The sequence below is a fragment of the Rhinoderma darwinii genome, chromosome 5, assembly GCF_050947455.1.
Source record: "Rhinoderma darwinii isolate aRhiDar2 chromosome 5, aRhiDar2.hap1, whole genome shotgun sequence".
NCBI lineage: Eukaryota > Metazoa > Chordata > Amphibia > Anura > Rhinodermatidae > Rhinoderma > Rhinoderma darwinii.
In genome coordinates, this window is record NC_134691.1 from 219,711,939 (window position 1) to 219,735,074 (window position 23,136).

A 23,136-nucleotide genomic window follows, 5' to 3' on the forward strand; every position below is an offset into this window, starting at 1 on the left:
CCACAGGCCAATTACTAGCTGCAGCGGTCACATGGACTGCCGCGTCATCCAGGGAGGTCGGACTGGATGTCAAGAGAGGGACACGTCACCAAGGCAACGGCCGGTAAGTATGAATTTCTTTTACTTTTATTACGGAAAGGGCTATCCCTTCTCTCTATCCTGCACTGTAAATACGGGTGGAATACGGATGACACGAGACCCGTATTTACGGGCACGGGTCCGTAAGTACTGGTGCAATACGGGTCAAATACGTGTGACCAAGGACCCGTATTTACGCCAGTATTTACGGGTGGACAAAAATACGGTCGTGTGCATGAGGCCTTAGGCCTCATGCACACGACCGTGCTCGTAATAACGACTCGTAATTACGAGCACGGCCGGGGACGGGCAGCTGGCCGCTTTTGCGAGCCGTGCTCCCATTATAAAGCATAGCAGCACGGCCCGTAAAATGAAAAAATAGAACATGTTCTATTTTTTAACGGCACGGGCACCTTCCCGTGAGACAATGGGAAGGTACCCGTGACTAACAGAAGTCTATGGGCCCGTTATTGCGGGTCGTAATTACGACCCGCAATAACGGGTGTTTTTACGGTCGTGTGCATGAGGCCTCAGTCTCATCTGACCAGAAAATCTTCTTCCATGTGTTTTCATAAAGCCCCACTGTAAAGGATCTGCCAGGCACAGCTTCGGGGTTAACTTCCATAGGTAATCAGTCTGCACCTGAGTCTATTTCTCTGAGACTGACTCCAGCTTCCACCACTCAGGCTGGCAGGCTTAGGAGTGGGAGAGCCTATCACAGTCTGGCCAGACTCAGCTAGCTCCCGCCCTCTGTCTATTTATACCTGCCTTTCCTGTTCCTCCTTTGCTTGTGATTCTTTCCGTGTGGTTTCCTGGCCCAGCTACAGCTCCTAACAATTTGATCCTGCTCCATTCTGACACTGGCTTTCTGACTATTCTGCTCTGCGTTTGGTACGTCGTGCTCTCCTGGTTTGACTTGGCTCGTTCACCACTCTGTTGCTCACGGTGTTTCCGTGGGCAACTGCCCCTTTCCCTTTGCTTTATATTCCCTTGTATGTTTTGTCTCGTGCACTTACTGAGCGTAGGGACCGCCGCCCAGTTGTACCCCGTCGCCTAGGGCGGGTCGTTGCAAGTAGGCAGGGACAGAGTGGCGGGTAGATTAGGGCTCACTTGTCCGTTTCCCTACCCCTATCATTACACCCACCCTGTGAAGTGCACCGCTTATACTGGTCCTATGGAAATCTCCACTGTTGATGTTTGGAGCCCCTCCAATGTTATCATTTGTGTGTTTGTTGAATCCCTGAATAATGCCCTCCTTACCCGTTCTGTAACTTTGGTGGGCGGACTTCTCTTGTCAGATTTGTAGTTGTGCCATACAATTTCCATTTTGTTCTAATAGATTTAATGGAGCTCCGTGGGATGTTCAAAGTTTGAGATATTTTTTTCATAACCCAACCTTGATATATATACTTTGCCTCTGACCTGTTTGGAGAGCTCCTTGGTCTTTTAGTTGCTTGCTTAGTAGTGTTACAGACTCAGTGCGCTTCAGAACAGATGTATTTATACTGACATCATGTGACACTTTTATGGCACACAGGGGGATCTTATTCAACTAATAATGTGACTTCTAAAGTCAGTTGGTTTGACCAGTAGGGGTTTCATACATATTTTAGTTTGTGGTTTTAAAAAAAACAAAAAAAAACAAAGGTATTTTATTTTATTCAACTGTAGCAATTTGGACTGCCTTGTCAGGACCATTACAAAAACATCAAATTTTAATTCCAGGTTGTAATGCTACAAAACAGAAAAAACCACCAAGGGGGTGAATACGGCCACAAGGCACTGCAGTTGTTTTTTTTTTATTAATGGTCGTGGACCCAGTCAGTTTCATTTACAGAAGTAGATTGACAGGGAGGTGGGTCGGAGACATTGCCTATGACCAAACAGTTCCCTGAGGGAATGGACACTTCCACCCTGAATATTTAGCTTTAGATAATTGATTTGCTTTAAAATAATTTTTGAAGCATAAACAGTAATGTGAGGGATAAAAATAGAAATGAATCATCTATATTATGTCATATTTCAACAACCACAAAGAGTGACAAAGCTGTATATACAACTACTATTTGGGACAGTTTTAGTCTTGTTTCATACCAGCAGTATAGAAGAGGATTATAGAAGACTGAAACCAGTCTCTGAGCTGGACCATATATTCGGTTGCCAAGTCCCATATATAGAATAGGAACCTACCTGTTCCTTCTTCGCCATAAGCAAGATGTGGTGGAATTGTAATCCGCCGCTTTTCTCCATTGCACACACCCAGCAAACCTTCATCCATACCAGAGATCACGTAACCTTTTCCAATGTATGTGTTATAAGTGTGGTTTCGTGAGTAACTAGAGTATGGGACAAATAATAAATAGTACAAAATATAAAGAGAATCACTTTTCAGGATCGAAAGCAAAATATATAATCTTACAAGTAGAGTATACGTAACTTTAAATAAGACACAATACTTTGATGTAACCTTAAAGGGGTATTCCGGTTACAACAAGTTCCGTAGGGTAAGGGGTAACTTGCTGATCGGTGTGTGTCTGACAGCTCGGACCCCCACCGTTTAGGAGAACTGGGGTCCCGAAACCCTCGTTTGAACCCAGCAGCAGGTCGCTTATGCTCAATGCTGCTCCATTCATTCTTCATGGCAGCGCCGGAAAAAGCCGAACACTGCACTTGGCTATCTCCGGCGCTCCCATAGAGAATGAATGGAGCGGCAGTGCGCATGAGCAACCTACCGCTCGGTTCAAACGAAGGGTTCGGAACCCCCGTTCACGTAAACTGTGGGGGTCCAAGCTGTCGGACACCCACCGATCAGCAAGTTACCCCTTACCCTACGGATAGGGGGTAACTTGTTGTAACCGGAATACCCCTTTAACTTCAATATGACTTAAAGGGATTGATCAGAATTAGGGAAACACGACTGCCTTCTCCCAGAAATAGTGCCACACCTGTCCATGGGTTGTGTCTGATATTGAGGAACTGCTTCACTAGGGTGAATGGGGCTGAGTTGCAATACTAAACATAACCTGTGGATAGGTTTGGCACCGTTTTTGGAAGAAAGCAGACATGTTTCTCTTATGTTGGACAGCCCCTTTAAGCAACATCAAAGGCTTGCAATAGTCCTAGAAGAGGAACAATTTGAAATAGTTTAGGACTTTCTATGATGCAACAGTTCCATGAGCATGCAACATGCTATATCTTGCAGCCTCTTAGATACAATGCTACTGCACAATACAATAATGTTCCTATACCAGTATTATCTGATTGGCGCTTGTATGGCCCTAGTGTAAAGAGAATGCACTGCATGTAGTTCTAGTAAAAAATATGTGATAGTTAAGTGATACATTTCAGATCATGTAGAATGTAGGGAGTCTTGATAGATAGTTAAAGCATAACTAAACGTTCAATCAACTTTTTATTTTCTTGCAGCATGGGTTATATAAATATATTTTGTAATATACTTTATTAATGAATTTGGGCTCCTTTTTGTGTTATATGTGTTTCAAATAGCCACTCTGAACTTTTCTACCACATTTTATTGACTTTTTGCTGTTGCTAGCAGAAATCCGTACACCGTTTGAATGTATCAGTGTACGGACTCTGCTGCCTGTGTGTACAGGCGGGCAGCGGCCCCATCCTGACGTCAGATGTGCACGCCCACATCGTGACGTCAAGAAGGTCTCTCTGCCTCTATATACTATACAGTTATCTATAGAGTAGCAGGCAGCAGCAGTGTGTGACGGGCGCTTCCGGAGAAGAAGTAGCGAAGGTCTGGTGCCGCCTCCCTGTACCTTCACTAGACCTGCGCTTCTTCTTCTCCTGAAGTGCCTGTCACACACTATGGAACTGACAGCAGCCGTTTTTCATTGGGTCAATAGAAAAACAGCTCCAAAAATGGCTGTAAAAAAACGCATCAGAAAACACTCGATGCATTTTACAGACGTTTTTTGTTTAGCGTGTGAACATACCCTAAAAAAACAGCAGATCCTGTTTTCTAATCTCAGGCAACCCCTTTAAAAACAGTTTTTTCTCGATCTGTTACATATGATTACTTTTGTGTTTTATTAATAAAATTGAATTATTCTATGAATAAATACAGTAATTGCTATAAAATGTAGATGCTACTAATCACATCAATAGAAAGGAACGTCTGTAAACCTGGAGTCGAAGAATGTGCCATCTAACAGTGTGCCATTGTAATGGTACCGGACGTAGTCACCAGCCTGAGTTTTCCGCTCACAGTCTTGTGCGACATACTGGACTTCCACAGTGATACCATCTTTTGGGTTGTGCAAGTCCAATAAGACTACATCGAAAACAAGAGTTGCCTGAGCGGGAATATCTTTACCTATAAAGACAAAAGGGTACAAGAATGGTTTACACAATATACGTATAAATATTAAAGTTATATCCCATTAAAATGAGTATGTCCGTATGTAATCTATTCAGGATATAGGGGAGAATTGAAGTGGGGAAATCAAGTTCCCAGAGTCAGCTCTCCCAGCTACTGTCAAGAGAATATAAGTATGGTTTACCCCCACAGGACTACCTGAAAAGTGTACACTAATGTAAATTGATAAGCAAAACTTGCATGTGCAGCTTTATGACAATAAAGAATCATATTAAAGGGGTTATCTCATCATGGCTACCCCTTTTCACATTGAAACTGGCCCACCAATCAGTTGATCGCTGCAGGTCTAGCTCTGCCCAATGAAAACCTGCACAATAAAAAAAATTCAATTTGATATCCCCCAGAGGTCTTTTATGACCTCTTGGGGGAAATATTATTTAGCAAAAAACTTAATGATTTAGCATAAAATAAATTTTATTGCACAAACAATAAATACAAACAAAAAAGCCACACAACTGTAATAACCTGAAGAATTAATTTAACAGGTTACTTACTGTGAAATGTGAATGTTATAAAAATAAAAAAGAAACACTTTTTTTCTATTTTTGTGGTAAAAAAAAAATAATATAAATTACAGTCATTTATATGTACCCCCAAACAGCGCTGAAAAATAGTAACATTTTGGCAACATAAAACAGCTGGTCATAAATGTTTGATCGCAAGGATCCACAGCTATGACCCCCACCGATCACAAGAACAGGGGTCCCAAGCCCCCTGTTTAAACAGAGTAGCGGTCACGCATGCGAGCTACCACTTCATTCAATCTCTATATGGGACTGCCGGAGATAGCCGTAATTGGCTATCTTCTGCAGTCTCATAGAAAATGAATAGAGCGGCAGCACGCTTGCGTGACCACCGCACCATTCAAACAGGGGATTGAGACCCCCATTCTCGTGATCGGTGGGAGTCCCAGCGATCAAGCACTTATAACCTATCCTGTTAATAGGTTATAAGTTGTCATAGTGGGACAACCACCTTTAAGGCCCAAACAGACCTGGGCCTTAAGTGGTTTATCAGTACTCTGTTCAGTGCTAAAGACTATAAAAGCTATTTAACAATAATAACATGCTCTGACAAATTCAGTTTCATAGTAGCAAGGGAAGAAAAAAAAAATTTTTTTAATTCCCTTTAAAGCACAGTCCTTGTACAATGACATGCTTATTGAAATATATACAATTCCCTCATTGAAACCTCTCTTGTCAGAACTATAAGTTAACTATATAATTAAAACGTAATTATATATAACTATACACCGTTCAGTCATAACATTAAAACCACTCCCAAAAGAAGCTAACACGAAACGTGCGTCGGAGGGTGGGGTCGCTTTGACACCTCACACACATGCGTATGGGTCAGTATCCTGGTTTTTTGGTATTTCCTTTATGCCTTCCCTTTTCATTTGTGGCTAGCTATTTATGCAATATAGGTCCTATGTAGATTGTGCAGGATACAGGGGCGGACATACCGCATGTGCAGCCGGTGCAGCTGCACAAGGGCCCCGCGTGGGAAGGGGGCCCGTTCCTCTGCTGGCCGACTCAGTTCTCAGCTGCGCGATGCTGAGGACTGAGACAGAGGCCCGTGGACCACTGGCGTAGCTATAGGGGTCGCAGCGGTCGCAATTGCGACCGGGCCCCGAAGCCAGGGGGGCCCACGGCCCCCCGCACCACATCAATAAAAAGTTACTATAGTAACTCGGGCCGCGGGCCCCTGTTACTATAGTAACATACTTTACTTACCTTCCTGGTTCCGGATCGCAGCGGAGGTCCTGACGTCAGGCGCTGTGCGCAGCGCATGACGTCACAGCGCTATGCCGCCGCGCACAGCATCGAGACTACAGAACTCCCGCCGCGGCCGAAGAGGAAGGTAAGATAGCCCTGACTGGCGGGGTCCGACTCCTGGGACCCGCCAATCAGCTGTTTTGAAGGGGCCGCAGCACTCGTACGAGAGCTGCTCCCCTTCATTCCTGTCACTTCATTCCGGTCACACTGTGAATCGGTTTCGGCGATTCACAGTGTGGGCGAGTAGTGAAATGAAGGGGAAGCAGCTCTCGTACGAGTGCTGCGGCCCCTTCAAAACAGCTGATTTGCGGGTCCCGGGCGACACATCAGCTATTGATGGCCTATCCTGAGGATAGGCCATCAATGTTTAGGGACTGCACAACCCCTAAGCCTACGATGTAGCAGGCTTAGGGGGCCCATGAGACAGGATCACAGATTGTGTGATGCTGTCTGCTGGGCCCTGTATCTAAGCCAATCACATGGTAGGCTTAGATACATGGCCCATGCGTGATCCTGTCTGCTGGGCCCTGTATCTAAGCCTACCACACTGTAGGTTTAGATACAGGGCCCCAGCACACAGTAATCTTATACTGTATAAGATTACTGTCTGCTGGACCCTGTATCTAAGCCTACCTTGTGGTAGGCTTAGATACAGGGTCCCACAGACAGTATCACACATGGGCCCTGTATCTAAGCCTTAGGGTATGTGCACAGACACTAATTACGTCCGTAAGTGACGGATGTATTTCGGCCGCAAGTACCGGACCGAACACACTGCAGGGAGCCGGGCTCCTAGCGTCGTACTTATGTACGACGCTAGGAGTCCCTGCCTCGCTGTGGGACAACTGTCCTGTACTGTAATCATGTTTTCAGTACCGGACAGTTGTCCGGCAGCGAGGCAGGGACTCCTAGCGTCGTACATAACTATGATGCTAGGAGCCCGGCTCCCTGCAGTGTGTTCGGTCCGGTACTTGCGGCCGAAATACGTCCGTCAATTCCGGACGTAATTAGTGTGTGTGCACATACCCTAACACATGTGTTACTAATCATTTTTTGTGTGTTTTCTTACAGGTTCGGTCGTTGGACTACGGCGGATTCCAGGACTACTTCGATGACAGCTTTTTTTTTTATTAATAAAATGGTTAATGAGGGTTGTGTTTTTTTTTTTTATTTCAATAAAATATTTTTTCTATGTCTTTGTGGTTTTTTTTAAACTATATTACTACCGCCTTAGTAATGGCCGCCGGCTGATTGACAGCATCCATTGCTAAGGCGGGGCTTAGTGTTAGCCGATGCAGAGGCTAACACTAACCCCCATTATTACCCCGGTACCCACCGCCACCAGGGGTGCTGGGAAGAGCCGGGTACGATCCAGTACCTGACCATCTGTAGTGATGGTCGGCCACTGGGGTGGCCGCAGGCTGGTATTATCAGGAGGGGAAAGGCCAGATACAGTGGCCCTTCCTACCCTGGTGATGCTAGGCTGCTGCTGCTTTATTGTATCTGGCTGGTTATGAAAATGGGGGGGACGCCACGTCATTTAAAAAATAATTGGAAAGAACGATGTCGGGTCCCCCCCAATTTTCATAACCAGCCAGATACAACACAGCAGCAGCAGGCAGCATTACAAGGGTGGGAAGGGCCACTGTTTTTGGCCTTCCCCAGCCTAATACTACCAGCCTGCGGCCACCCCGGTGCCTGCCCGTCACTACAGCTGGTCGGGTACTGGTTTGTACCCGGCTCTTCCCAGTACCCCTGGTGGCGGTGGGTACCGGGGTAATAATGGGGGTTAGTGTAGACTCTGCACCGGCTAACATTAAGCCCCGCCTTAGTAATGGAGGTTGTCAATCAGCCAGCGGCCATTACTAAGGCGGTGATAATAAAGTTTAAAAAGATACAAGCACATAGAAATTTTTTTTATTGAAATAAAAACACAACCCTCATTAACCATTTTATTGAGAATAAAAAAAACGCCGTCATTGAAGTCCTCGTATCCGAAGTCCAACAACCGAACCTGTAAAAAAAACACAAACACACAAAAATAATCAGTAACACATAAAGAAGCAAAATTATTATTCTTACCTTTCCTGGGTCCAGCGCTGGAGCCGCAATGTCAGCGAGCTGGGCCCTGTATCTAATCCTATCATGTGTGATACAGTCTGCTGAGCTGTGTATCTAATCCAATCATGTATGATACTGTGCTGGGCCCTATATCTAATCCGATCATGTGTGATACTGTCTGCTGAGCCACTGTATCTAATCCTATCATGTGTGATACTGTCTGCTGAGCCACTGTATCTAATCCTATAATGTGTGGTACTGTCTGCTGAGCCACTGTATCTAATCCTATCATGTGTGATACTGTCTGCTGAGCCACTGTATCTAATCCTATCATGTGTGGTACTGTCTGCTGAGCCACTGTATCTAATCCTATCATGTGTGGTACTGTCTGCTGAGCCACTGTATCTAATCCTATCATGTGTGATACTGTCTGCTGGGCCACTGTATCTAATCCTATCATGTGTGATACTGTCTGCTGAGCTGTGTATCTAATCCTATCATGTGTGATACTGCCTTCTGAGCCACTGTATCTAATCCTATCATGTGTGATACTGTCTGCTCAGCCACTGTATCTAATCCTATCCATAGTTTATAGGGTCGTAGTGCTATAGATATGCTATGCTGTCTCCTATACACACACTTTTTTTTGGGGCGGACACATATGTATTGGGGCTATTTCCCGGACATTTTAAGCCCTGAGGGTATGTTCACACGGCAGCGTCTGTTACGGCTGAAATTACTGTGCTGTTTTCAGGAGAAAACAGCACCGTAATTTCAGCCGTAATGGCATGTGCAGGCGTCTTTTGCTGCGTCCACTACGGAAGTAATTGAAGCTGGTTTTCCATGGAGTCCATGGAAAACGGCTCCATTTACATCTGAAGAAGTGACAGGCAGTTTTTTACGCGCCGCCTTTCGACAGCGGCGCGTAAAAAAAAATGACCATCGGCACAGAACATCGTAAGACCCATTCAAATGAATGGGCAGATGTTTTCCGACGCTTTTGAGCCGCATTTTCGGATGTAATTCAATGCTAAAACGCCCAAATTACGTCCGTAAATAGTGTGTGTGTGAACCCAGCCTTAGTGACGCCCCGGCTGCTAGTGCTGCATTGTTGGGTCACTTAGGAGACCCAGCGATGCAGCTGAAAGCGGACCGTCGGCCATGAGAAGTTTGCGGGGTGGGGGGGGGGGGGCCCTGGCACATTATCTGCACAGGGGCCTTTTGCAGTCTGTGTCCGCCACTGGCAGGATATGTTCTATATTTCCACATTTGACATATACGTTTCCCCTTATTTGTGCCAGGTACTTTACATTGTACCTACCTCCATATGTATATACTGATGTGTGTGTGATATCTATATCTACCTCTTTGGGTTACCATTTTTACCTATGTCTTGTGTATGTGTGTCTTTTATATTGTGGGCGTTTTTACATCCCGACTTTTGTAATAAAACATTTTTGAAGTATATATGCCTCATGGCTTTTTTGTTGATACCTTCCCATTGATGTATTTTGGGTTTCACAATAATTAGTTACTTTATGGTTCTACCAAGGGATTTTTCTCTCTGGCATTGTAGGTTTATTATATAACATTAAAACCACCTGCTTATATTGTGTCATTTCCTCTCGTGCCGCCAAAACAGCTCTGTACCATCGAGGCATAGACTCCACAAGACCTCCAAAGGTGCCGTGGTTTCTGCCATCAAATCATTAGCAATAGAACCTTGAAGTCCTGTAAGTTTTGAAGTGGAGCCTCAATGGATCGGACGTGTGTTTCCAGCACACCCTACAGATGCTTAATCGGATTGAGTTCTGGAGAATATGGAGGCCACATCAACACCTTGAACTTTTTGTCATGTATCTCAAACCATTCCTAAACAACTTTTGCAGTGTGACATTATCCTGCTAAAAGAGACCACTGCCATTGGGGAATACCGTTGCCATGAAGGGGTGTACTTGGTCTGCAACAATGTTTAAGTAGATGCAACATGTCAAAGTAACTTCCACATGAATGCCGGGACCCAAGGTTTCCCAGCAAAACATTGCCCAGACCTTTACACTTACTCTGCCGGCTCTCCTTCTTCCCATAGTGCATCCGCCATCTCCCCCAGCTTAGCAACACATACGCATCCAGCCGTCCATATGGTGTAAAAGAAAACATAAATAATCACACCAGGCCACCTTCTTTCATTGCTCCATGGTCCGTTCTGATGCTCACATGACGTAGGCGATTTTGGCGATGGACAGGGGTTAGCATTGGCACTCTGACTGATCTGCGGCTACGCAGCCCCATACGCAGCAAGCTGTTTTGCACTATGTGTTCTGATACCTTTCTATCAAAGCTGGTATTAACTTTTTCAGCAATTTCTGCTAAAAAAGCGTGAGATCCGACCAGAAAGGCTAGCCTTTGTTCCCCACGCGCATCAATGAGTGTTGGGTGCCCATGATCATGTCGCTGGTCCATGAGTTGTCCTTCCTAGGAACAATTTTGGTACCTACTGTTTAGGAGGTGTTCTAACCCAGTGGTCTAGCCTTTACAATTTGTCAAAGTCGCTCAGATCCTTACACCCATTTTTGCTGCTCTTTACACATCAATTTCCAGAAATGACTGTTCACTATTCACTTCAACTGTTAGTGGTTCTAATGTTATAGCTGAACAGTGTATAGATAAGTTTACAGTACAGATGTTATTTAAATTTGCTAACAGAATTTAATGCCACTATAGTCTAATCTTACCATCACCATCTTCTCCATATGCGAGAAAGGGGGGGACTGTGATTGTACGTTTCTCACCCACACACATTCCTAGTAGTCCAGCATCCATTCCAGGGATCAACCAGCCAATTCCCACATAGGTGTCATAAGTCTTCATGCGATTGTGACTTGAGGGGAAGAAAATACAAATAATGTTTCAGTGTTGTTACTTCCCTTCCCCGTGGAGGAGTGAAAGTGGAGAGAGTTCTTCTAATTTTGTGATAGAATACAATTAGTATGTAGAATTTGGTCAGCATTTTATTTATTTTTTATCATCTGTAGCGTTGTATTGACCGATGCTGAATGCTTGTCCATATACAAGGGTGAGTCAAAAATTATTCACACTCCGGTAATATTAAACTTCTGTTGGTCTTATCAGCGCTGTCCGTACAAGGTCGCTATCTCAGATCAGTCACTGCTGTGCAGGTTTGAATGTGTTATGTCTGTTTATTTGTGACTGCGGTGCGAAAAATAATGGCTGCCCCACTTTTGATTTGCACAAAAGAAGAGCAGCATGCAGTGATTTGTTTTTTGTGATCTGATGGTGTGTCTGGTGCCGATATCAAAGACTTTGTGCGCAGTATGGAGAAAGTGTTTTGTCGCGAAGAAGTGTGTATGAATGGATACAGAAGTTCAAGGAAGGTCGCACAAATGTCAGCCATGAAGAAGAAGCCGGACGCCCCTCCACGTCAACGACACGTGAACTGATTCTATTGGATAGACGATTATCAGTGAATTATGTGGCAAATCATTTGCAAATCAGCCATGGCTCACGTCTGGTGAAGAGGTGAAGAGAGCGGTGCATTCGTGGCTCGCAGCTCAGCCTAAAACATTATTTAATGTGGGAATATGAAAGCTTGTTGACAGATGGACAAAGTCTATTGAAAAGCAGCGAGATTATGTAAAAAAAATATGTATTTGTCTTTTCTGAAAGTTGATTAAAATAAATTCTACGGCCAGAGTGCGGATAATTTTTCACTCACCCTCGTAAATACATTATGGTGGACATAATCTTTCACACAAAAACTATATAGAAGAATTTATGAACAGTTAGGGTATGTGCACACGAGTACTGGCTTTTACGTCTGAAAAGACAGACTGTTTTCAGGAGAAAACAGCTGCCTCGTTTCAGACGTAAAAGCTCCTCCTCGCATTATGCAGTAATCTTGAGCTGCTCTTCATTGACTTCAATGAAAAACGGCTCAAATTACGTTGCAAAGAAGTGTCCTGCACTTCTTTGACGAGGCAGTCATTTTACGCGTCGTCGTTTGACAGATCGTCTGCACAGTACGTCGGCAAACCCATTCAAATGAATGGGCAGATGTTTGCCGACGTATTGGAGCCCTATTTTCAGACGTAAAAAGAGGCATAATACGCCTCGTTTAGGTCTGAAAATAGGTCGTGTGAACCCAGCCTTAAGATTATGTCCTTACTGAAAATGCATTTTTTATTTTGTGCAGTTAGATTCCTAAAAGCATTTGGTTTTGTCAGAGAAGACAGCAGACACACAAAAGAGAAGGCAGAAATGTTTGTTTATATACAGTCAAGTCACATTATTATGACCACCAGATAATATGCAGAGTAACCTCCGTGTGCAGCACAGACAGCAGCTAGACGTGCCGGGAGTAACTCAATAAAGTGCTGGTAGGTTGTCTCCGGTATCTGGAGCCAGGCAGACTGCAGTGCATCTCACATTTGCTGGAGGGTGCGTGAGGGGAGGATCCATAGAGAGAACAAGATGATCGAGGTGCTCCCACAGATGCTTAATAGGGTTCAAGTCTGGCGAATTAGGAGGCCAGGGAAGTACTTAGAAGTCTTGGTCGTGCTCTTCCAACTACTGTTGGACATTTCAATTTTTCCGATGCACCTTTGTTAGCATAGGAACAGTGACCATCCCTCTGCCTTAGACACACGTCTGGTAGCCCCATGGTTGATTTTCAGGGTGAGCTGATGCACTGTAGCGTGTCATTCGGCCCTCGCGCACCGACATTCACCTCTCACATCAATGGCATGTCGTGCTCCACAGTTTCCACGTCGGTTATTCCCAATGGTGCCAATTGTCCATTCACAATACACTTTCACCACAGCAGCACACGGACAGTTCACAGACTGTGCTGTTTGAGAAATACTGCCAGCCTTGGCCTGAAACTAATGATCATCCCTTTTGCAACTCTGATAAAATCGCCCTTTCTACCCATGGCAACAACGAGCGATATGTGTTCAGACAACTTATCGCACACCTTATATACCCACCAAGCCAGCCCAGTACACATCACTTCCTTCATGGGCTATGCGCTGAAAAGGTCAGAAGTAGGAGGTGGTCATAATAATGTGACTTGACTGTATATATAAATATATATATATTTAAAAAATATATACCTCGAATCAAAAAGAGTCCCATCCAGCAAAGTTCCATTGTAGTGGTAGCGAATGAAATCAGATACTTGTACTGTTCGAGAACAATTTTCTGCTTTGTGGTACGTCTCTGTTTCAACTTTGTCTTCTGGGTTCCAGATATCCAGTAAAAGGACATCAAAGTGTAGAACTGCATCCGGGGGAATGACACCAGCTGTGAAAAAGAAGAAAAAATGTTCAAGTACATGCTCAATATAGAGCCAAAAAGAAGAGGAGCCGCTCAGCTGTTATTTCCGAGAGATGTCATCATTCCCTCTGCTGCAACACTGCAGAAGAAATGAAACATTACACAGTGGCAATTAAAATAAAGGCCTTTACAGCGAGTCTTCTCTCTGGCTAATAGGGGGGTTCCAGGCAGCAGACCTCTCTCTATTACATTCATATGTAATAGAGCACGTGAGCAGGGGTTGTCTAAAGCAGACAATGCCTGAAACAGGGAAAATTCAAATGAATGGCCGACGACATAATGCATGGATGGGCCGGGTCTACCAGTGTAGGAGATGCTTTTACTTATTGTCTCTCTGCACTGGCTCATAGAGTAGGATCCCGAGCGTGTGACCACCCTCTGTGACGTACATATGCCCTAATAACGCATACGGAAAGGGGCTGTCTTCATGAAAACATTTCTTTAAATATACTCACCTTACCATTCCTGTACTGCCACCCTCTGCGGTCCCCGTCTCCCATCATCAATTTAACGATATGACCTTCACAGGATATCACATTGTGTCATCCATTGTAATGTATACCAAACAAAACCCTAAACCATTGCCTCCCTTTTTGCAGTATGTTGTTGTTTTTCTAAGTATAGGTCAAATGTATGTGATGTGAAATGGCTTAAGATGCAAAGACATCATATCTTTCTCATACATTTTGTAACACATAGACATGAATTCAATTTGAACAGTTACCAAGGCATGCAGGCAGATCACTTACCCACTCCTTCACTCCCGTAGGCAAGACTAGGTGGAATCTTCACTAATCGCCTCTCATTTACACACATTCCAATCAGGGCTTTGTCCATTCCTGCAATGATCTGTCCTTTTCCCACAAAGACATTATAGGTTGTACTCCTGTCATAACTGCAAAAAAAAATAAAAAATAGTTCTCATTGATCAACTAAATGTTGTTGTTTTTTCAATAAATGCTGTATTACCAAACATATGCCAGATCAGCTTGCATTTGGTCAAAAGTAATTGTACAGCAAAACAATTAATAAAATAGTGAAATAAAAGTACAGAAAACTGTTCATAGTCCTGCACCCACCCTCTATGTAGAATAGTAACGAGGTTAATTTCACTCATGAATTGACCCACAATCTGAATTTTTTTTTAACACTAACACAAGCAGCAAATGTTTAGGGTGAATTTGGAATTTATATCACACGAATCCCAAATGTGTCGCTGTATTTCAATGGGGCCGTGCATTAAACGACACAGTCTCAATACATATTACGAGCCAAATAGATAGGAGATGAAGAGTCATTAGTCATAAAAATGTCACCTGCATTTGTTTTATGTCCCACATTTTGAGGAAAGCTTTGTCAAAAGTTCAGCTTCAGTTTCATGACCTTTCCTAAATACTTTTCATTTGTCAATGAACTGAGCAGAGAGCTGGCATCTCCGCTTACTGTCAGGCAGTCCATAGTAAATGGTTCCTGTATTCTACTGACTTATAGCACATTCACCCGGCTGTTTTGGTTCATTGTCCGTACCTTTGTTGCCAAAACCAGGAGCAGATCACATTAGAGGTTAGAAACTGTTAGTTAGATCATTTAGCACTGCGTCCACTCCTACCTTTTCCCTGCACGGCGGCGATCCTGGCCACCCCGCTTTGCAGGGAGCTGCATCCTGTCCTATTAACTTGCTGCAGCACCCTGTGCACAGTGGATGGCGATGCTGTGCAGGGAAAAACAATGAAGGGCCACAGTGCTGCGGCCCCTTCATTCTCAGGATCAGTGGGGGTCACACAGGTCATACCCAGACCAATCATAAAGTGATGAAATATGCTAGTAACTTTATAAGATGGATATAGCCCCTCTATAGCAATACATGCAATGATGTCTCTTCTGGTTGGAGATGGGTATACCATATGACTACATTTGGGGCCACATCTGAGACTACGGGAAGGGATAGCGAGGACATTGTTGTAAATGCAGAATGGCGGACAGGGAACACTGCTGTGACTAATAGGGGGTTATATCAGATGACATATATACCATTTATAATGCATTTGCTGGTCGGGTGAAGTGAGGGAATTTTGCGTAGGGGGCAGTGGCATTGTTGTGCATCTGTACATTGGGAGAATCTGGTGCGGTCAACGCAGGCTCCTGTGTGAACGAGGGTCCAAACCACTGCTTTACCAATGTTATACGCTGATTCCATATTTTGATATCTCTGTTTACATACCCAGTCACAAAGGGTTCGCAAACGAACTAGGACTGCGAGTATTCTGTTTAATACGTTTTTAAATACACGGTTGGGCTTTTCACAGTGGTGATTGTACCCCTGTTTTTAGATAGCTATGAAATAAAAATTATACATTTTACTCATTTATCACTTCAGTGAATTTTCAAATGTTCATATTTGTGGGAGCACAATATATATCGTTAAAATACAGTGAATTACATTGTGAACCCAGCCTTACTAGTAAGATCCAATAGTTCATCGCACATCGTTTTATTAATGTAAACATCTTATGGTCGTAACTATTAATTGGAATTACTAGGAATTGGTGTAAGAAAATAGAAATTTCCTTTTCAATCTGTTCTGAAGACCCACAACAATCAGGTTGTGTGAACCTGTGCCAGGGATATGTAAACTTATGTGAAGTGCTCTGTAGGTTAGTTTTCTGTAATATGGCATAGTTCACATACGTTTGACCAAAAAAGTATACAGACATATGCTTTATTGTGCAGACTTATTGTAAAGGATCTGCCAGGCACAACTTCTGTGTATACGCCCATGGGTAATCAGTCTGCACCTGGTTCTATGTCTCTGAGACTGACTCCATCTTCCACCACTCAGGATGGCAGGCTTAGGAGTGGGAGAGCCTATCGCAGCCTGGCCAGACGGAGCTAGCTCCCGCCCTCTGTCTATTTATACCTGCCTTTCCTGTTCCTCCTTTGCTTGTGATTCTTCTCGTGTGGTTTCCTGGCCCAGCTACAGCTTCTAACTATTTGATCCTGCTCCATACTGACCCCGGCTTACTGACTAATCTCCTGCTCTGCGTTTGGTACCTCGTACATTGCTGGTTTGACTCGGCTCGTTTACCTCTCTTGTTGCTCACGGTGTTGCCGTGGGCAACTGCCCCATTTCCCTTTGCTTGTGTCCCCTTGTCTGTTTGTCTGTCGTGCACCTACTGAGCGTAGGGACCGTCGCCCAGTTGTACCCCGTCGCCTAGGGCGGGTCGTTGCAAGTAGGCAGGGACTGAGTGGTGGGTATATTAGGGCTCACTGTCTGTTTCCCTACCCCCCTGCCATTACATAATCACAAGCCCATATACCTAGGCTACCCTGGTCCCTCACTCTATTATGGACCCCCTTGAGACCCTGGTTCAGCAAATGCAGGGTCTCTCCCTACAGGTCCAGGCCCTGGCTCAGAGGGTCAACCAGCCTGACGCTGCCATGGTAGTACCCCTCACCTCACGAACCCCACCTCAAGTTGCCTGACCGGTTCTCAGGGGACCGGAGGACTTTTCTCTCCTTTCGGGAGAGTTGTAAGCTCTACTTTCGCTTAAAGCCCCACTCCTCAGGTTCTGAGAGCCAGCGGGTGGGTATAATTATGTCCCGGCTCCAGGAAGGGCCCCAAGAATGGGCCTTCTCCCTGGCTCCTGACGCCCCTGAACTTTCCTCCGTTGACCGTTTCTTTTCTGCTCTCGGACTCATTTATGACGAGACTGACAGGACTGCCTTTGCCGAGAGTCAGCTGGTGACCTTACGTCAGGGTAAGAGACCTGTGGAGGAGTATTGCTCTGACTTTAGGAAGTGGTGCGTAGCTTCTCGGTGGAATGACCCTGCCTTAAGGTGCCAGTTTAGGTTGGGTCTGTCGAACGCCCTGAAAGACCTGCTAGTTAGCTATCCCTGTTCTGACTCCTTAGACCAGGTTATGGCTTTAGCGGTACGACTTGACCGACGTCTCAGGGAACGACAACTTGAACGGTTTTGTGTTTTCCCCTCTGACTCCCCCATGATGCCTCCCGAGGTCCCGTTGCTTCGCTCTTCCACGGAAGACTCGGAGGTACCTATGCAACTCGGGGCCTCCGTGTCCCCCCGACAACGTAGAGAGTTCCGCAGGAAGAATGGTCTCTGCTTCTATTGTGGGGATGACAAACATCAAGTGAACACCTGTCCTAGGCGTAAGAATAAGCAGCCGGAAAACTTCCGCGCCTAAGTGATCATCGGGGAGGTCACTTGGACGCACAGGTATTTCCCGTAAATATGAAACGTAATAAAATCTTGCTTCCCTTTCAGGTCTCTTTTGGTGGTAGGTCTGCTACCGGCAGTGCCTTCGTGGATTCAGGGTCTTCTGCTAATATCATGTCTGTGGAATTTGCTATGTCTCTAGCTATGATTGATTTGCTTAAACCTGTCCCGGTAGTGGGTATCGACTCCACTCCCCTTGCTAATGGTTATTTTACTCAGCATACCCCTGTTTTTGAACTCCTTGTTGGCTCCATGCATTTGGAGCAGTGCTCTGTACTGTTGATGCAGGGATTATCGTCCGATTTGGTTTTAGGCCTTCCCTGGTTGCAGTTGCATAATCCCACGTTTGACTGGAATACTGGGGAGCTTACCAAATGGGGTAATGAATGCTTGACGTCATGTTTTTCTGTTAATTCTATTTCTCCCCCTGAGGAGGTGAACACGCTACCTGAGTTTGTTCAGGACTTCGCCGATGTTTTCTCTAAGGAGGCCTCCGAAGTGTTACCTCCTCATAGAGAATACGATTGCGCTATCGATTTGGTACCAGGAGCTAAGCTCCCTAAGGGTAGGATATTTAACCTTTCTTGTCCCGAACGTGAAGCCATGAGAGAGTATATCCAGGAATGCCTGGCCAAGGGTTACATTTGCCCCTCTACTTCTCCGGTAGGTGCTGGCTTCTCTTCGTAGGGAAGAAGGATAGTGGTCTTAGGCCATGCATTGACTACCGTAACTTGAATAAGGTCACTGTAAGGAACCAGTATCCCCTTCCTTTGATTCCTGATCTCTTTAATCAAGTCCAGGGGTCCCAATGGTTCTCTAAGTTTGATCTACGGGGGGCGTATAACCTTATCCGCATCAAAGAGGGGGATGAGTGGAAGACTGCGCTTAACACGCCCGAAGGTCATTTCGAAATACTTCGTCATGCCCTTTGGGTTGTGTAATGCCCCCGCGGTCTTCTAGAATTTCATAAATGAGATTTTTAGGGATTACCTGGGGGTATTTCTTGTAGTGTACCTTGATGACATACTCGTGTTTTCCAAGGACTTGTCCTCCCACATTGAGCATGTCAGGAAGGTGCTCCAGGTCCTTCGGGAAAACAAACTGTTTGCTAAGACCGAAAAATGTGTGTTTGGGGTGCAAGAGATACCATTTTTGGGTCAAATCCTCACTCCTCATGAATTCCGCATGGACCCCGCCAAGGTCCAGGCTGTGGCGGAATGGGTCCAACCTGCCTCCCTGAAGGCGTTGAAGTGTTTCTTGGGGTTCGCTAATTATTACAGGAGATTTATTGCTAACTTCTCGGTCATCGCTAAGCCTCTTACGGACCTCACTTGCAAAGGTGCTGATCTCCTCCACTGGCCTCCTGAGGCTGTCCAGGCTTTTGAGGTCCTTAAGAAGTGCTTTATCTCGGCTCCGGTGCTGGTCCAGCCCAACCAAATGGAGCCATTTATCGTGGAGGTTGACGCATCCGAGGTGGGAGTGGGGGCTGTCTTGTCCCAGGGTACCAGGTCCCTCACCCATCTCCGTCCCTGTGCCTACTTCTCCAGGAAGTTTTCGCCCAATGAGAGTAACTGATATTGGTAACCGCGAACTCTTAGCCATTAAATGGGCATTTGAAGAGTGGCGCCACTTCCTGGAGGGGGCTAGGCACCAGGTAACGGTCATTCCACAAGAATCTGGTTTTCCTAGAATCTGCCCGAAAGCTAAACCCGAGACAAGCTCGATGGGCGCTATTTTTTACCAGATTCAACTTTTTGGTTACCAATAGGGCTGGGTCTAAAAATATTAAGGCCGATGCGCTGTCACGTAGCTTCATGGCCAGCCCTCCTTCGGAGGAAGATCCTGCTTGTATTTTGCCTCCTGGTATAGTCGTTTCTTCTATTGATTCTGATTTAGTCTCTGAAATTGCGGCTGATCAAGGTTCAGCTCCCGGGAACCTTCCTGAGAACAAGCTGTTTGTTCCCCTGCAACTCCGGCTAAGGGTACTTAGGGAAAATCATGACTCCGCACTATCTGGTCATCCAGGCATCCTGGGTACCAAACACCTCATTGCCAGAAACTATTGGTGGCCTGGGTTGCCTAAAGACGTTAAGGCCTACGTCGCCGCTTGTGAGGTTTGTGCCAGGTCCAAGACTCCCAGGTCCCGACCAGCGGGCTTACTACATTCTTTGCCCATTCCCCAGAGACCTTGGACCCATATCTCCATGGATTTTATCACCGATTTGCCTCCATCTCAAGGCAAGTCGGTGGTGTGGGTGGTAGTAGACCGCTTCAGTAAGATGTGCCACTTTGTGCCCCTCAAGAAACTACCCAATGCTAATACGTTAGCTACCTTGTTTGTCAAACACATCCTGCGTCTCCATGGGGTCCCTGTCAATATTGTTTCGGACAGAGGGGTACAATTTGTTTCATTGTTTTGGAGAGCCTTCTGTAAAAAGTTGGAGATTGATCTGTCCTTCTCCTCTGCCTTCCATCCTGAAACTAATGGCCAAACTGAGAGGACTAATCAGTCTCTAGAACAATATTTAAGGTGTTTTATCTCTGACTGTCAATTTGATTGGGTCTCATTCATTCCCCTCGCCGAATTTTCCCTTAATAACCGGGTCAGTAACTCGTCAGGGGTCTCCCCCTTTTTCTGTAATTTTGGGTTTAATCCACGGTTCTCCTGTTTCACCTGGTAGTTCCAACAATCCCGAGGTAGAGGTCGTTCATCGGGAACTGTGCACAGTCTGGGCCCAGGTTCAGAAGAACCTAGAGGTGTCCCAGAGTATACAAAAAACTCAGGCTGATAGAAGACGTTCTGCTAACCCCTTGTTTATGGTCGGGGATCTGGTGTGGTTATCGTCTAAGAACTTGCGCCTTAAGGTCCCGTCCAAGAAGTTTGCTCCCCGGTTTATAGGGCCGTATAAGGTCATTGAAGTCCTCAATCCTGTCTCCTTCCGACTGGAGTTGCCCCCATCTTTTCGTATACACGACGTGTTTCATGCCTCCCTCCTTAAACGCTGCTCCCCGTCCTGGGCTCCCTCGAGGAAACCTCCTGTTCCCGTTCTCACCCCTGAGGGGGTGGAATTCGAGGTGGCCAAGATTGTGGACAGCAATATGGTCCAAGGCTCCCTCCAGTACCTGGTCCATTGGAGAGGATACGGGCCTGAGGAGAGGACTTGGGTACCCGCCCGGGATGTTCACGCTGGGGTATTGGTCAGGAAGTTCCACCTTCGTTTCCCCAATAAACCAGGTCCACTTAGAAAGGTTCCGGTGGCCCCTCATAAAAGGGGGGGTACTGTAAAGGATCTGCCAGGCACAACTTCTGTGTATACGCCCATGGGTAATCAGTCTGCACCTGGTTCTATGTCTCTGAGACTGACTCCATCTTCCACCACTCAGGATGGCAGGCTTAGGAGTGGGAGAGCCTATCGCAGCCTGGCCAGACGGAGCTAGCTCCCGCCCTCTGTCTATTTATACCTGCCTTTCCTGTTCCTCCTTTGCTTGTGATTCTTCTCGTGTGGTTTCCTGGCCTTGCTGCAGCTCCTAGCTATTTGACCTTGCTTCATACTGACCCCGGCTTACTGACTACTCTCCTGCTCTGCGTTTGGTACCTCGTACATTCCTGGTTTGACTCGGCTCGTTCACCACTCTTGTTGCTCACTGTGTTGCCGTGGGCAACTGCCCCATTTCCCTTTGCTTGTGTCCCCTTGTCTGTTTGTCTGTCGTGCACCTACTGAGCGTAGGGACCGTCGCCGAGTTGTACCCCGTCGCCTAGGGCGGGTCGTTGCAAGTAGGCAGGGACTGAGTGGTGGGTAGATTAGGGCTCACTGTCTGTTTCCCTACCCCCCTGCCATTACACTTATTAGGCTCCTTTCACACTACATTATATAGTCCCAGTTTGACATACAGTATATGCCAGGAAAAGCTTCCGATGTATGCGTTTAACAGAGGATGTGATTGATGCCTTTGGCATCCGTCAATATAGACTATATTGGTATCAATTTAATGGATATATCATGAATTTTTGTGACCCATTATAGTCTATAGGTGACAGATGCCTGTTAGGCTACATGAACACATTGTGTATGTTACTGCGGAAAATACGCATCAAAACCGCGGGAAAACGCATTAAATTCACAGGTAAAAACCAAACATAATCGTGCGTATTTAGATGCATTTTTCGGTGTGGTTTTTTATTTTGATGTATAAATCAGTGCTGTTGGTTTTGGTGCATTTTTCCTTAGAACTAGGCAGATACAATTCGCAAGTGGAAACGCAAGATAAATTGACATGCTGCAAGTTTTAAAATACGCACCGCATGTCAATTTACGTGTCAAAAAAACCTGCAGCGTGTGCATGAGATTTCCTGAAATCTCATTTACTTTGCTGGTACTGTATTACTCTGCGGATATGCCGCAAGAAAATACACGCGGCAAAACCGCACGTAATACGCAACTTGTGCATTGAGCCTTCAGCATCCGTTTAACACTTCCTCCACGCCTGGCAGAACTCTCATTCTATTTTATTTGCTTTGGATAAAGGGCCTATAAATAGTTATGTCAGTTTTCGGTGCACCGGTATTGATATAAAGCCCTGTTCACATCTGTGTTGGAGCCTCTGTTAGGAGCCTCCGTCGCAGATTCCGCCGAAAATACCGGAATCAGTAGTGCAGCATGCTGCACTATAGTTTCCAGTAAATTTACAAACACCCCGACGGGAACCCATTAAAGTCAATGGGTACTGTCGGGCGGCAGTTGTTTAACGGAGCCTGCTCCTCCGCCATTTTCGTTGTTCTACTCTGACAAAGCAGAATTCTGAACGCATATGTGAACAGGGCCTTAAAGGGGTTATCCAGGTTTTTAAAATTGATGGTCTATCCTCAGTATAGGCCATCAATATTAGACTGGTGGGGGTGCAACTGTCGGCACCCCCGCCAAACAGCTCTTTGAAGGGGCCGCGGCACTCGACGAGCACCGCAGCCTCTTCACTGTTTACATGGTTCTTCTTTCTGTTCGTACTTGCATGCTTGTAGCGGCCGTGCAAGATATTCCAGCATTATCCCATTCAAGTGCAGGATAGGCCATCAATTTTAATAACCCGGATAACCCCTTTAATCGCCCACATAGCTCCCTCCCAAGTAAAGAGGGCTCCGAAACACTGTTTTTGACCCCCACAATGCCCTGTATACAAACTAAATACAGAACTATATGGGCCATGCAGACAGTCCTCCTTCTA

The 23,136-nt window shown here is 45.6% G+C and overlaps 1 protein-coding gene across 1 annotated transcript in view; it reads right to left on the reverse strand.

Moving 5' to 3' along the window:
- Positions 1-23,136, reverse strand: part of FKBP9 (FKBP prolyl isomerase 9) — a 50,833-nt gene that overhangs the window by 25,571 nt on the left and 2,126 nt on the right. The window contains exons 2-6 of the mRNA XM_075826944.1: positions 14,430-14,575; positions 13,458-13,647; positions 11,061-11,206; positions 4,234-4,423; positions 2,269-2,414 (exon numbers count right to left, since the gene is read on the reverse strand). Coding sequence (XP_075683059.1) covers positions 2,269-2,414; positions 4,234-4,423; positions 11,061-11,206; positions 13,458-13,647; positions 14,430-14,575 — 818 coding nt within the window. The remainder of the gene's footprint in view (positions 1-2,268; positions 2,415-4,233; positions 4,424-11,060; positions 11,207-13,457; positions 13,648-14,429; positions 14,576-23,136) is intronic.